General features: G+C 45.8%; 1 protein-coding gene across 1 annotated transcript in view; it reads right to left on the reverse strand.

Moving 5' to 3' along the window:
- Positions 1 to 11,835, reverse strand: part of ST8SIA6 (ST8 alpha-N-acetyl-neuraminide alpha-2,8-sialyltransferase 6) — a 123,048-nt gene extending 111,213 nt beyond the window's left edge. Inside the window, exons 1-2 of the mRNA XM_040967946.1 lie at positions 11,735 to 11,835; positions 11,166 to 11,264 (exon numbers count right to left, since the gene is read on the reverse strand). Coding sequence (XP_040823880.1) covers positions 11,166 to 11,264; positions 11,735 to 11,835 — 200 coding nt within the window. The remainder of the gene's footprint in view (positions 1 to 11,165; positions 11,265 to 11,734) is intronic.
- Between the last annotated feature and the right edge of the window lie 1,723 nt (positions 11,836 to 13,558).

Genomic DNA, 13,558 nt, shown 5'->3' on the forward strand with positions numbered 1-13,558 from the left:
TTGGAGATTAATTTTTTAAATCGTTATTTATCTAAAGCAACAGTTCTATAAAAAGTTTCCACTGATCTTGGACTTTTCAAAGTGTTCAAAATCCACAGAAGCAGGGATGCTATACTGACTGAAACGGTATATAATCATTAATCCTTAACTTTTTTATTTAAAAAATTCTAAGTATCAAGAGACTTTATCTTTGATTATTCAAATTCCTTAACACACCTGTTCTCCCTTTCAGAAATGATTATACATAAGAGTTTTCAACCCTACAGGTTTAATTCATCCTTTTCCAAGTGTAAAATTTTGTTTTGTTTGCTCACACATAAGCCTACAACTGCAAAGGCAAGTTTGCTCACCACTGCTATTTTACCATGGAAACCTCCCCTATCTGCCTGTCTTGCAATGCACCATAGGAAAGTATGTCTTCAAAATCCTGCTACTACAATCTAGCCAGGGTGAGAGGCTTCAAATTCCAACAGGCGAGTGCTGGGGGTTATAGGAGGAAAGTCCTAGGGGGAAAAAAATAGAATTAAAGGATATGTTTATCTGGGTGCAAAATGCATTTCTGGCGTCCAACTGTATAGTTTCTTTATAAAATGCATTACTTGTTGAAGAAACCACCATAGTGAGGATACAGTGATGAGAGATGAGGCATGGACCTCACTAAAACCACAGACTATTGCATGAGGACATAGAAGGCAGAAAAACTTGGGGATCCTCAAAGTGAAAATGTAGTGTTACATGTGTTTCCAAGTCAGAAACAGAAAAAAAAAAAGTCCAAATAAGTCCAAATTGTAAAGTGGAAGGACTAGCATTTTTGGGTAACCGTTAAAAGCACCACTGGCAACGACACCATCCCACAAAGGCACTGGTTTGAGTCCCAGCTGCTCTACTTCCAATCCAGCTCCCTGCTAATGGTCTGAGAAAAGTGCTTGTGCCTTGCCACCCTCACAGACATTCTGGAAGAAGCTCCTGATTCCAGCTCCTGGTTTCAGCCTGACTCAACCCCAGCCCTCAATGAATGAAAGATCCCTCTCCCTCTATCTCTCTTTCTCTTTATAAATCTCAATAAAAACAATCTCAATAACGTTAACAACAAAAACACTGCATGCCCTCTAGTTGCTCCAACTGAGACCTAAGCAACCAATGAGACACTTTAATCATGGTCAAAATTAATAATCTCTTTATAACCTCGATTTCTTGCAATACTGAAATTTAAAAACTATATGTTACAGAACCTCACTGTGTGAATATTTTACAGTAAGTATCAACAGAACAAGATAATGGAAATTATTTTACAATAACTGCAAAAGCACAGGTTGTGTCCTACAAAATTATCTTTGGAAATAATTGTGCCCATGGATAAGAATGTTCCCCAAAATCACTAACTACAATGTGTGCAAATCATCCATACTGCATGATGGAAAACACACCTACATTTTTAAATGTAAAAATGTGTTAAAAAAAAAAAAGATGGACAGGCTGATTTCCCATGTCTCCACATAAATAGCATGCCAATAGCCATCCTCTTCATGGCAAAGGAACCCAGAAAATATGGTAGCAGAAAACAGCAATACTTGGCTCAACTTGACCTAAAGCATTAGTGGCTCTTTAAAGCATTTCCTCTCTGCCCTGAGTTGTGAGCTTGTCAAACCCTTGGACTCCTGAGCCAAAGATACACTGAAGACCAGGGACTCCAAATTTAGGGTCTCCTTCTCCTGGTGAAAGCAGAGACATACTCATTTCCTCTTCTCTTCATATGCCACCTGCTGTGCCCCAGCCTCCTATCTCATTATCTCTGCTGCCCTAAACACTTATGCCTCTCTCCTCACCCCTAGAAGATTCCCTCTGCCAACCAGTGGAGTCTTCTTTTAAATGCAACCTAGATCTGGCTGGCCTGAGGACAGAGACTATTAAAGGGATGAGGAACCCATATCCACAACCAGAAAACACCCAGGCAGCTCAATTTAAAATGAGATGTAACCACTGTAGCTTTGATACGCCTGTGTGTGAACAGTGCTGTCTGTCCTGGGTTACCGCCCAACTCACATAAAGAAACACCCCAGTGGTTTTGTGAAGGAAAACGCTATCAGTATGCAGTGAAATTCACTGAGTGTGACAGAAAACGAGATGTCACCTGCAGTGGCCACCATAATGAGGCGAGCTGTTCAAATACTGCTTCTTTGTAAATTCCTGCCCTCCTCATCCACCCTTTCCACAAAACAAAGGGAAGAGCAAGGCACTTCTTGGTGTTCATCAAACTCTCCCTGGCTTCCCTGTCCACCTGGCACAGCATCTATAGACGCCAGGGAGTGATCCTGCCTAAACTGAGCCAGCTGTCCTGGTCACATGTGCCCAACAGCATTCCCAAATCAGGGCTGTCCAAGAGGTAACAACAGGTACCAGTGCCAAAACCTGACGGCTGAAGAACCCACTTTCCAAAGGAGAAAACGAGGAGAAAAGTGACAGTGGAGAAGAACCAGGGGAAACACCTCCTTGAGCTTGAAAGAGAAAGGCTACAATGAAGACAGTGAATTAGGAAACGGACAGAGCAGCACAATGAGAGATGTCAAGCGTGAAGTCAAAGTTTTTCAAGTAGATGCAAGGCAGATTAAACATAGTTCAAATTTGAAAAATCAAGGCACAGGCTAGCACCATTATTTCTAAAACCAAGAACATCTAAGTAGAAAAGCTTTAGCTGTTCTTGGAGGGTAAATCCAATAGCTTTCATATTTGGGAGGTGGGATGGAAAGAGAGAGAGAAGGGAGAGGAACTCTTAGAACTGTTCCAGAGTTATGCTTGGTTACATGGGCCATTCTCCAAGCTTGAGCTCACACTCATGTATTTTCTGCAGCCTGCAGTTACTATCCCAGCCTAAACATATACACCCGAAACTGTCCAATAAAACACTGTAACAAATTTCAGGGTAAGAGAGCTGACAGTAAATAAGATCTGGCTTCCTCTCTTCCAGACTATTTACATTCTCACCAATGTACACAAGTCAACACAAAATGACTCTTATGGCAACATATTCGCAGTCTCGCAAAGGCATCTGTTCTGCCTGGAGGAGGAAATCCTATTCGCAGGAATGGATAGGAAACCACACAAAGGGATTACCAGCATCTGATCTCGGCCTTCACCAGAAAATGCAGCAGGTCCACGGAGAAAACAGCAGAGAGGTTCTGAGTCTCCTGCCACTGTTTCACCTGGGAACTGAGAGCCTGCATCAACCAGAAAATGGGATAGCATGTCCCACACAGGAAGACTCCTGGCTTGCTTCCTGAGGCAGGAGGGGCTTCTGCATGCCAAGGGAGAGGCTGGTGCTCCTTCCTCCTCATCTTGAAAGGATAGCTCGATTTCATATTTCAGTATGTAGTGTAAAAGTAACAGAATGCAGGGTACAAGAAAGAGAATCAACTGGTGAGCACACCCTCAGATACAGGGGGACACTGGACACCAGGAACACCAGGTGAGCCCAGGCCCCAATGGGTTTTATGTGACATCTGCCCAACACCATTACTGGCAGCTACAGAAGTCCACAAAGAGGTGAGCTTTTTGACAGGCACAAGAGCAAAAGACATTTGTCAGGTCTGGTATCTGAAGCTTAAACCATTTGATTCTATGTTGTATGTGTGTTTTGAAGGTTTGTTTGTTTATTTATTTGTAAGACGGAGACAGAGAAAGAGACATTTTCTACCTATTGGCTCACTCCCCAAATATCAACAACAGACAGGGCCACACCAGGCCAGTCAGGGACTAGGTCTGCCATGCGGATGGTAAGGGCCCCGGCACTCGGGTCACCCTTCGCTGCTTCCCAGGCACATTCTCAGGAAGCCATTCAAGAGTGGAAAAGCTGAGACTTGAACCAGTACTCTAGGGAGGAATGTGGCTATCCCATGCACTGGCTTAGTCAGCAGCACAAGACAGACTCCTTATCCTGTGTATTTTACCAAACTTTTGTTTGCTTGCTGACATTCTTTGTGGCTCAGGCGCTCACTTGGTATACGTTCTCCCAAGGGGAACTTCTCAGCTCTGAGAAGGAGCACAAGGAGCCCTGAAGCCTCCACTACAATGAGCATCATGCAGGAGACAGCGGTCTTCATTGAGGAATATGCAAATTAAAAGGGAACAAACCAAAGCTCTTAAAACTTACAAAAGCATGCTACAATATAGGAAGAGAAACCTGCACAGAAAAAAAAAAAAAATCAGACTTTTGAAAAACATTAGTAAGAAATAGTGGGCCCAGCGTGATAGCATAGTGGTTAAAGTCCTCACCTTGAACGCACCGGGATCCCATATGGGCGCCAGTTCTAATCCCGGCAGCCCCGCTTCCCATCCAGCTCCCTGCCTGTGGCCTGGGAAAGCAGTCGAGGATGACTCAAAGCCTTGGGACCCTGCACCTGCGTGGGAGACCTGGAAGAAGCTCTGGGCTCCTGGCTTAGTGCTAGCTGTTGCAGCTGCTTGGGGGGTAAATCATCAGACAGAAGATCCTTCTCTCTGTACATCTGCCTTTCCAATAAAAATAAATCAAAAATCTTTAAGAAGTATTTGCTTCATTTATACAGTAATGTACAAGAAAACATGAAAGGAGAAATAGAATGTGAGCATTAAATCTTCACTTCAATGCTTCTTGAGATGTAAACTGATACGATGAGGTACAGGCCAAAAGTAGAAATAATAAACATGTACTTGATTCCCTGCTATAGATAACATCAGTTTCCTATTTTGTCTTATCAAAACAAGTTCAGCAATGTATAAGAGAAACTTGCCATCCCAGAAGGCAAAGCAAAAGGACAAAAAAGAAATCTGGAGGAGAAATGAAATTATTTAAGGGGTGTGGGTGATGAGGAGGCAAGATTGGCAGCTGTTAATATGAATATCCACCTTACCAAAGCCAGAATATGTGGAATGCATGAAAAAAATAATAGAACCCTGATCTGAATTCTAAATAATCGGACTTGATTTTTTAAAATGTTTTCAGTGGTAAGCACACGCCATAGTAATGAAGACACTACTTGGGATGCCCACAGACCACAGTGGAGTACCTGCGCTGTGTCTCAGCTTGGTTCCCAATTCCTGCTTCCTGCTAAGGCAAACCCGGGAAGGCAGCAGGTAAAGATTCAAGTAATTCTGTCCCAGCCACGCATGTGGGAAATGCAGATTCAGTTCCTGGCTCCTAACTATGAGCTCGTGCAGCCCAGGCTGTTATGGATAGTTGGGGTATAAACCAATGGTAACCACAAACATCTCTCTCTCTCTCTCCCTCTCTCTCTCTTTCTCTCTGTGTCTGTGTGTGTGCATCTGCCTCTCAAAATTTTTTAGGGGAAAAAAAGACAAAATTAATCAAGGGACTCTGTGGACACAGTATTATGAATTTTCACAAGGTTAAACAAATTCTATCAGGATCCAAGAAAAACAATGAAATGGACTACTTTTGGGAAAAAAAATTATTTAATGCTGCCTTTCTTTTTCAGGATCCTAAATGCCTACAATGGAGAAAAATGTCTACAAAAGTCTAAAGAAGAAAATGGGGATAAAAAGCAAAGTTGTAATCCAAAAATTCAGTATCCATGAATTTTAAAAAATTGAGAATTAGTTCTCAAACATCTGAAGTATCAGAAAGACTATCATTGCATTCCAAAAAATCTCTATACAATATCTCTTAATGTTAAAGCAATACTCGATTGAAATTAAAAAGTATTTCTCTGGAACTGACATGGTGGTGTAGCAAGCTAGACCTCCACCAGCAGCACTGGCATCCCAAATGGGTGTTGGTTCAAGTCCTGGCTGTTCCACGTACAGATGTTTTAGGAAAGCAGTAGAGTCTCGCCCAAGTCCTTGGGCCCCCGCAAGTGAACCAGCAGATGAAATCTCTTTCCGTCTCTCCTCCTCTCTCTGACTCTGGTTTTCCAGTGGAAATAAATACATCTTTTTTTAAAAAAAATGGGCAATAAAACAAAAAGCCAATTTAGAAAAGAAAAATACAAATGATCAACAAAAATATTACAAATTAAAACAGTATGGTAAGCAAATTAAGAGAGCAAATTGAAATTAGAAAAAACTGCATAAAATTCTAATGTACAACACAGGAAATCAATTTGGGTCAATTTTCAAATTTCAGAGACTGCTGAAGGGGGCAGTAACTGGAGCAACTATTTAATAAATTACTGAACAAGTCACAGTAATGTTCTGAAATTTCATTTATTCTTTGATACACAGCTGCTGCACTTCTAGGAATTAATCTGAATAATAAGGAAACGTGTTTAATGCTCTGTCATTCTTATTAGAAATTAAATCAACATCAAAAACAAGAGAGAGGGCCGGGGCAATAGCTTAGTGGCCAAATCTTCACCTTGCATCCACTGGGATCCCATTTGGGTGCCAGTTCGTATACCAGCTGCTCCACTTCCCATCTAGCTCCCTGCTTGTGCCCTGGGAAGTCAGTGGAGGACGGCCCAAAGCCTTGGGTCCCTGCATGTATGTGGGAGAAGAGGCTCCGGGCTCCTGGTTTCCTATCAGCTCAGCCCAGGCCATTGCAGCCATTTGGGGATTGAATCAGCTGATGGAAGATCTTTCTCTTTGTCTCTCCTACTCTCTCTGTATATGTCTTTCCAATAAAATAAAAAATAAAATATTTTTTTTAAAAAGGGAGAGAGAAAATCCAAATATAATAGATTAGATTAGAATATATGCGAACATTCTAATGCCATGTTCTAAACATGATGGTACAGAGAGCACTAATGGAATGGCAAAATATGCACAGCAAAATTACAAGGTATCTGCATATGAAGTACTGAAAAGGTAATACAGTATGAACAGTAGGCATCATCTTCGGGGTGTTAGGAGGTAATTTTCCTTTTCTTTTTGTTCATTTGAAAATGTACCACAAAACCTCTGCAATGGCACACTCTCCAACAGTGTGGGCCAGCACATAATACAACTGATAGCAGCTCTCTGCTGCCCAGCCACTCCCACAGATGTCCAAGTCCTTCTGCAGGGAGAAAGGACCACTGGAAGTGGAGCCAAAGGTCACTATGGCAAATGGAGACGAATCTATTAAAACAGACAAGTAGAGATGAGGTCTCCAGACCTCTAACAAATTCATAGCAGGCCAGCCCAACAAGCACCATCTAACCACGAAACTTCAACAAAAGCTGCTGCCATCCAGGAAGTTCCAGCCAACCACAACTGTTAATCCAAGATCATCACCACAGAGATCTAAGCCCAAAGGAACGGCTGTCATTACAAGATGCTAACCTGTTGCCAGGACATAGTTCCCATGAGAGACACTGGAATGCCTAATCGATTAGCTCCTTAGGCCTGCACTGGCCAGCTCAGACACCTCACAATTCAGCTTCACATTACTAATCATGGAACAATTAGCAACTCAGTTGTAACATTGCAGCAGTTTGTTACATTTTTGTTTGTGACCAAAAATTAAGTTAATATTATTTAAGAAAAAAATTAAAACTTAAGAGAAAGGATTCCAATTCCTTGGAAATTTAAAATTAATCTCCTAGATAACTATTAAAAAAATCTTTAAATGTAATTGAAAAAGTGCTTTTTAAAAAACCTAACCATCATATACACAAACCTAACAAATCCAAAGCTGCATTTAAAAGAAAATTCATAGTATTTAAACACTTTTATTACAAAGGGAGAGGGGAAAGTACTATAAATGAGTCATACTCACTTAAAGACACTAAAAGTATTTTTTAAATATAAATTAATGCAAAGGAAACTGAATGCAGAAATACATCAGAATCAAGGGATAAATTCAAGAGTTGATTGTCTGAAAAGCAAGTCAACCAATTACAAACAAAGCTTATGAGCAGCAGAAAGTATTTATTATAATAGTTATATTTTAAAGATTATCAGCATAGTTTCCCCTTCTGACTTATTGAAACATGACCTTCCCTTGGTCCATTTGAAACCCCCTTTGAGAGCAGGTGGAGAGATTAAGACTTCTTACTGAAAGAACGCAAACAGAACGAACACATTAATATCCCACATGGGCAAACACGATAGAGTTTGCTGTAGCCACAAAAGAGGATGCTCCAAATTCTTCTTACTCTCCTGTTAGCATGTTAATCACCATGCCTGGGTGACACAGCTCCTTGAGTAGTCTTCGATTCCCCCAATTTACCATCAATTCTTACGCTTGTATCAGATGTCTGGAGATCTGAATTAGGACAAGGGAACACGAAACAGAATCCTGCACATCTCCAGTGCTGAAGAAGAGTGGGAAAAGGAGAGGGTGAGGAAGAAAGAGAGGGATTGGGTATGGCGAGAAAAAGGCAGTGGCAGTAACAGGGACAGAGAGGACTTGAACTCTTCCTCCTCCTGTTAGGATTCTGGAATAGATCACGTCATAGGCTGTCACACATCCTGAAACTGACTCAAACAGTGAGGCCTTTATGCGAGGTTTCCTGAACCAACCCAGGGGTTTTGGTATGGTTTCAGTGGAGCCCAGCAACAGTTGAGAAGGACTAGGAGCTGGCTGCTCCTGTAGCAAAGGCTGCCCAGGGACATCCAGCAGAGGATCAGCAGCAATCTCCATCAGATGTCTGAGAGGAACATCAATTGCAGTGCAGGTGAGGCCAAGAAAGCCAAGAAGCACCAGCAGGTGCAAATCCTCAGGAAAAGGACAAACCATAAACTGCAAATCTGGCAATCAGCCAGACACCAGAAAATAACAGGGATCCAATCAACCTGGAGATTGTAAGAGTCAGAGGGTGCCAAGATCATGAATCCCCACTCTCTGCTCTATGGCTGCATGACCTTAACCTCTCCTTTGCACATTCATAGATGTCGGCATCAAGTGAGAAGATGAGACACGGGTACATTTGCTCCCCAAGAAAAAAAAATGGTCCCAGAAAGAGTGGTTTGTACTACCACATCAAAGCTCACACACAGGCCATGTTCCTAGTGCATATTAAGTTCAACACAGCCTGGAGAAGAAGTATGTGGAAGTCAGGATTCATTCACCAGGCAGGGTCTGAGTCCTCAGTCCACGTTTTTTTGTTTTTTTTTTTAACAGTATGACTTCAGGAAAGTTAGTTAATCTATGTTTCTTTCCCTTGTCCATTCAAGGACAATAAAATGCCTGTCTTCTTTAAGTTCAACTGAGTTCCTATATGTAAAACATTTAGATCATGGCTGATCCCTAAGAATAGTTCCTGGGGCTGGAGTTGTGTTCCTCCACCTGCAACAACCTGGCATTCCACATGGGCTCCAGTTGGAGTCCTAGCTGCACCACTTCGCATCCAACCCCCTGCTTCATGGCCTAGGCAAACAGCAGAAAATGGTCCACGTCCGTGGGCTGCTGCACCCAAGTGGGAGACCTGGAGAAAAATCCTGTTTTCTGGTTTCAGACTGGCCCATATCTGGTCATTACAGCTATTAAGGGAGTAAACCAGTAGATGGAAATCTCTCTCTCTCTCTCTCTCCTTTCTACAATTTTGACTTTCAAATAAAAATAAATAAATCTTTAAAAAAATAATAATTCCTTAAATGCTGGCAACGCTAATCCTTGTGAACATCCTCACCTAGAATGAGGGGCTCACAAAAGCAAATCAGACTGGCTACAGCAAAGTTTAGAAATTACAATTTCCATCTACAAGAAAGGAGCATGGTGAATTAAACACTTTATCCCTGCTACATAATCAAAATCACAAATCAGTAAGAAGATACTATACATGTAAAAACATTTGTCTTTCAATCCATTTCCATACATTTAAAAAAAACAGCAGTATGGTAAAAAAAAAAAATTTTTTTTAAATAAAATGAGCCACATTTAGAAATTTAAGAAACACTTAAGGAATACTAGACTTTTCCATCAGCTCACGGAAAAAGCTACACTGCTTATTAGTATACAACATGCATCAAACAACACTACAGGCCAATATTCTCCTCACAAGCTTTGGCTACTCCGGGATTTCTTAGCCCCTCTATAAAGTGAAATCCCAGCAGGAGGCTTGTCGAAAGCGATGGCATTCCTCATTTCAGGTACTCTACCAGGCATTTCTAGACCCTTCCTAAGCCCTACCCAATCCTCTTGGGAGGAGGTCTCCAGTCACATGATCAAGCGGAGCTAGATCAGAAGGAGCCAAACATACACAGAGGTTCGCACAGGGCAAAAGGAAGCCACAGGAGAGAAAACAAGAAAAGGATGCGTTAGAATTGCTATAATAATGCTGAGATCCAAAGCCGGACACTTGCCCGTGAAAACAAAACTTGATTCAACGCTGCTGGGAAGCATTTGGCGATGCAATTCACCACCTCAAATAGACAAACTTCTTGACTCAATGGCCCAGTTTCTATCAGTCTGAACTCAAGATGCAGATTCATGTACAAGGGTACACTGTACAGAATCACTGACAGCAAGCCAGACGTCAGGAAACAAGTCAGACCATGGCACACCCACAGGACGGATTTTGAAGCGATCAGAAGTAATGCTTTGGGAAGAAAACCTCAATGACACGCACAGGTCTTTGTTCAGTGGAAGAAACAAAAACAAAAAACTACAAACTCTAACCTCAACTAGACTTCTCAAATGTATTTACATTTATCAGACTATAGACCAGAACAAACCTCAACATGGTCTCCAGGTTGTGGAACTGCTAGCATTCACACTCCAGATTAGAAAACAGGCATTATTTGATTTGTGTTTTCCTCCTGTTTATTGAACTTTCTGCACTCAGCTGTTTCTCACTTTGCTAATCAAAAAATACAAAACCCAAATAATTATTGCACGGAAGGCTAAACATTCATACGATTGCCACAGAAAATGTTTTAGTCCCTTCTCATCAAGGACAGGACACTGACGGCCTACAGAATTCTGATCCTCGGAAGCTGAATTTTAACACTGGGGTTCCTTAAAGCAGAGAAAACAAAAAGCAAAGCAGCCAAATCCCTCCACGAAGTCAGGCCGAGCTGCAGCTCGTTTTTTAAGTGCAGCTGCTGTGGCTCCCTTGGTTCAGAGAACGGCCACATCGAGGAACAGGTTTTACAGGCTTGCGAGACTGCGCAGAGTTCTGCCCTCATACACCCTCACTCATCCCCGCTCCGAGCCAGGTGCATCAGCCAAGCGAGTCACGCAAGGGCAACTGAGCCCCCCCACCCCTTAGCCCCGCCCTTGGCCCCGGAGCCCCCTGCCCGGCGCTCAGTACCTGTTGGTGGTGTTAGGCAAGGGGACTGCCCTATTCCGGAGAGTCCGCAACGCCGCGAAGCTGCCATGGACGTTCTCCCTGCTCTCCTCCATCAAGAGCCTGCAGAGCCAGGGAGAAAACTAAGTTGTTAGACCCCACGGGGAGCTACTGACTGGCGGGCTGGGCGCCCTGCTCAAGAGTCTCGCTGGGGCTCCCGGGACGGTTCCCAAACCCCGAGGTTACAAAAGCCTTGCGGGTGGGCAGGCAGAGAAAGCAAGAGACAGGCGAGCCAGGACACCCGACGGTAAGGTCCCACTCTGCAGCTTCCTTGCCGGCAACGTTGTGCCCTGTGGCCCTAGCACCCCAGGCCGGTCCCTCTCCGCCCCCGTAGGTCATGGCATGGTGCCAGGGTCGTCTGTCGGCGACCCCACACACTCACCCCCAGGCCGCCGCTACCCCGTCGGCTTCTCCCCAAGGTCTGCGTGCGCCGGGAGAAAGCGGCTGCGCTACGGGGCTCCGGGCGCACAGCGGGGCGCACCGGCACAGCTGGGTGCGCGGGACTAAGCGGGCGGGCCGCCTAGGAGGGTTACCTGAAGCTGGCAGGCGCATCGGCCGGGCACCAGAGCAGGCGCAGCAACAGCAGCAGCACGAGACTGGCGAACAGAGAGAGCAGCGCGCCCCCCGGCCGCATCCTGAGCCACGGGCGCCGTGGCCGCCGCCGCCGCTGCCGCCGGGGTGAAGCGCAGCCGGGGCGGCCCCGACTCGCCGCTCCCGCCGCCGCCAACGCCGCCACAGCGGCCGCAGCCACCACTCACAGCCCCCGTGTTCAAAGGCGGCGGCGGCGGCGGCGGCGAGGGGCGAGCACAGCGCGCGGCACCGCCGGCACGCCCGGGGAGCCCCGGAGTCCAGCCAGCTCGGTCCCTCGGCGCTGAGGAAGGCGGCGGCGTCCCGGCTGGCTGTCGGCTCGCCCCCGGCCCGGACCCGGCGAGCGCGGCGCGCGGCTGGCGGTTGACAATTCGCCCAGCTCGCCGCCTGTCCTCCCGGAGGCGCTCGGAGCCGCTGCGGGCTCTGGTCGTCGCCGCCGAAGCCGCCTCAGCTTGCAACCGCCGCGCGGGGTCACCTGAAGGTTGGGGCGCGGGAGCGCAACCCCACGCTGATTGGGTTCCAACTTTTTCTGCGCCCTCACCTTTTTCTCTGGGGCGCTCGAGTGCCCTCCGCGAAAGCCCGGGCAACCCACTCGCTCGTCCCACAAGCCGGTAGGCGTCGCGGCGCCCCAGAGAAAGCTAAGACTTCAGGGGCGGGAGCGAGAGGAGCCAAGGCCCACTTTGGAAACTTTGGAAAACTCTGGAAGCCGACCGGCCGGGCCCTCCCAACGGAAAGGCTGCTGGAGACTTGGCCTGGGGGCAGCGAGGAGGAGCAGATTCTGAGGGACAAAGAATCGATGCCGTGAAAGGAAAGTCCTCGGTGCCAAGCACACTGCCTGATGTGATCAATCTTTTCATGGGGACATCTCTACGCCCCGTTCTTTGGGATTATCAGTGACTACCAGACCTGAGGCTGCTTTTGTAGACAGGGGCCGAATTAGGAAGTAGCCTACAACAGGACGGCTCTTGGGGAGGGGTGGGGAGGGTTTGTGCTTCCCAGGGAGCTAGCGGCCCCTAGCCTGCCACCAGCCCGGTGCTCCGAGTTCCTCTGTAATGAACCGGAACGCAGTTTTGGAAGTTTGGCCCAATCACAGGCAGCCAAATCAGCACTTCGCACTCAAGCCAGCAGCCCCCCAGCTGCTGCCCATCGGTCGGTTAAGTCCACTTGGCTTTCAATGTCAGCAGAGAGAAACCTGCTTTTCCTCCTGCTGGGAGGGGCTCCTGCATCCTGCCTTGGTGCTGAACGCTGCCCGATTCATAAACCATGCTTGGCTCATATAAACTCTGTGCAATTTGATGGGTTTAAATTATTTTTTAAGTTTGACTTGTTTTATTAAAAATTTTTTTTGAAAGGCAGCGCAGGGAGACTTCTTCCATTTAGTGTTTCATTCCGCAAATGCTCTCACCATCCAGGGCTGAGCTATACCCACGCCAGGGGCTGGCAAGTCCACTTGGAGCTCCCATCTCAGTGACCAGAAGGCAAGTCCTTGAGCCAGCGCCCACTGCCTTGCACGGTGTGCCTTAGCAGGGGGCCGGATGGGCACCCAGAGACACTCAGATATGGGAGGTGACTGTCCCAAGTGCTATGCCACAGCTTCCACTCCTAAGGTCTTTCCAGTCACTGCAGTGGGTGAATGTTGTGCTCCCTCCACAATCTGTGTCCTGAAACCCTGATCCCCAGTGTGATGGGAACAGAATCCTGAGGCCGGAGCACATCCTGAGAGGGCACTGTGCTTTGTGGTATTTTCTGAGTCTGTATTCTAAATGACC

This window comes from Ochotona curzoniae, unplaced genomic scaffold, assembly GCF_017591425.1.
Source record: "Ochotona curzoniae isolate NIBS_2020 unplaced genomic scaffold, NIBS_Ocur_1.0 scaffold_4683, whole genome shotgun sequence".
Lineage (NCBI taxonomy): Eukaryota > Metazoa > Chordata > Mammalia > Lagomorpha > Ochotonidae > Ochotona > Ochotona curzoniae.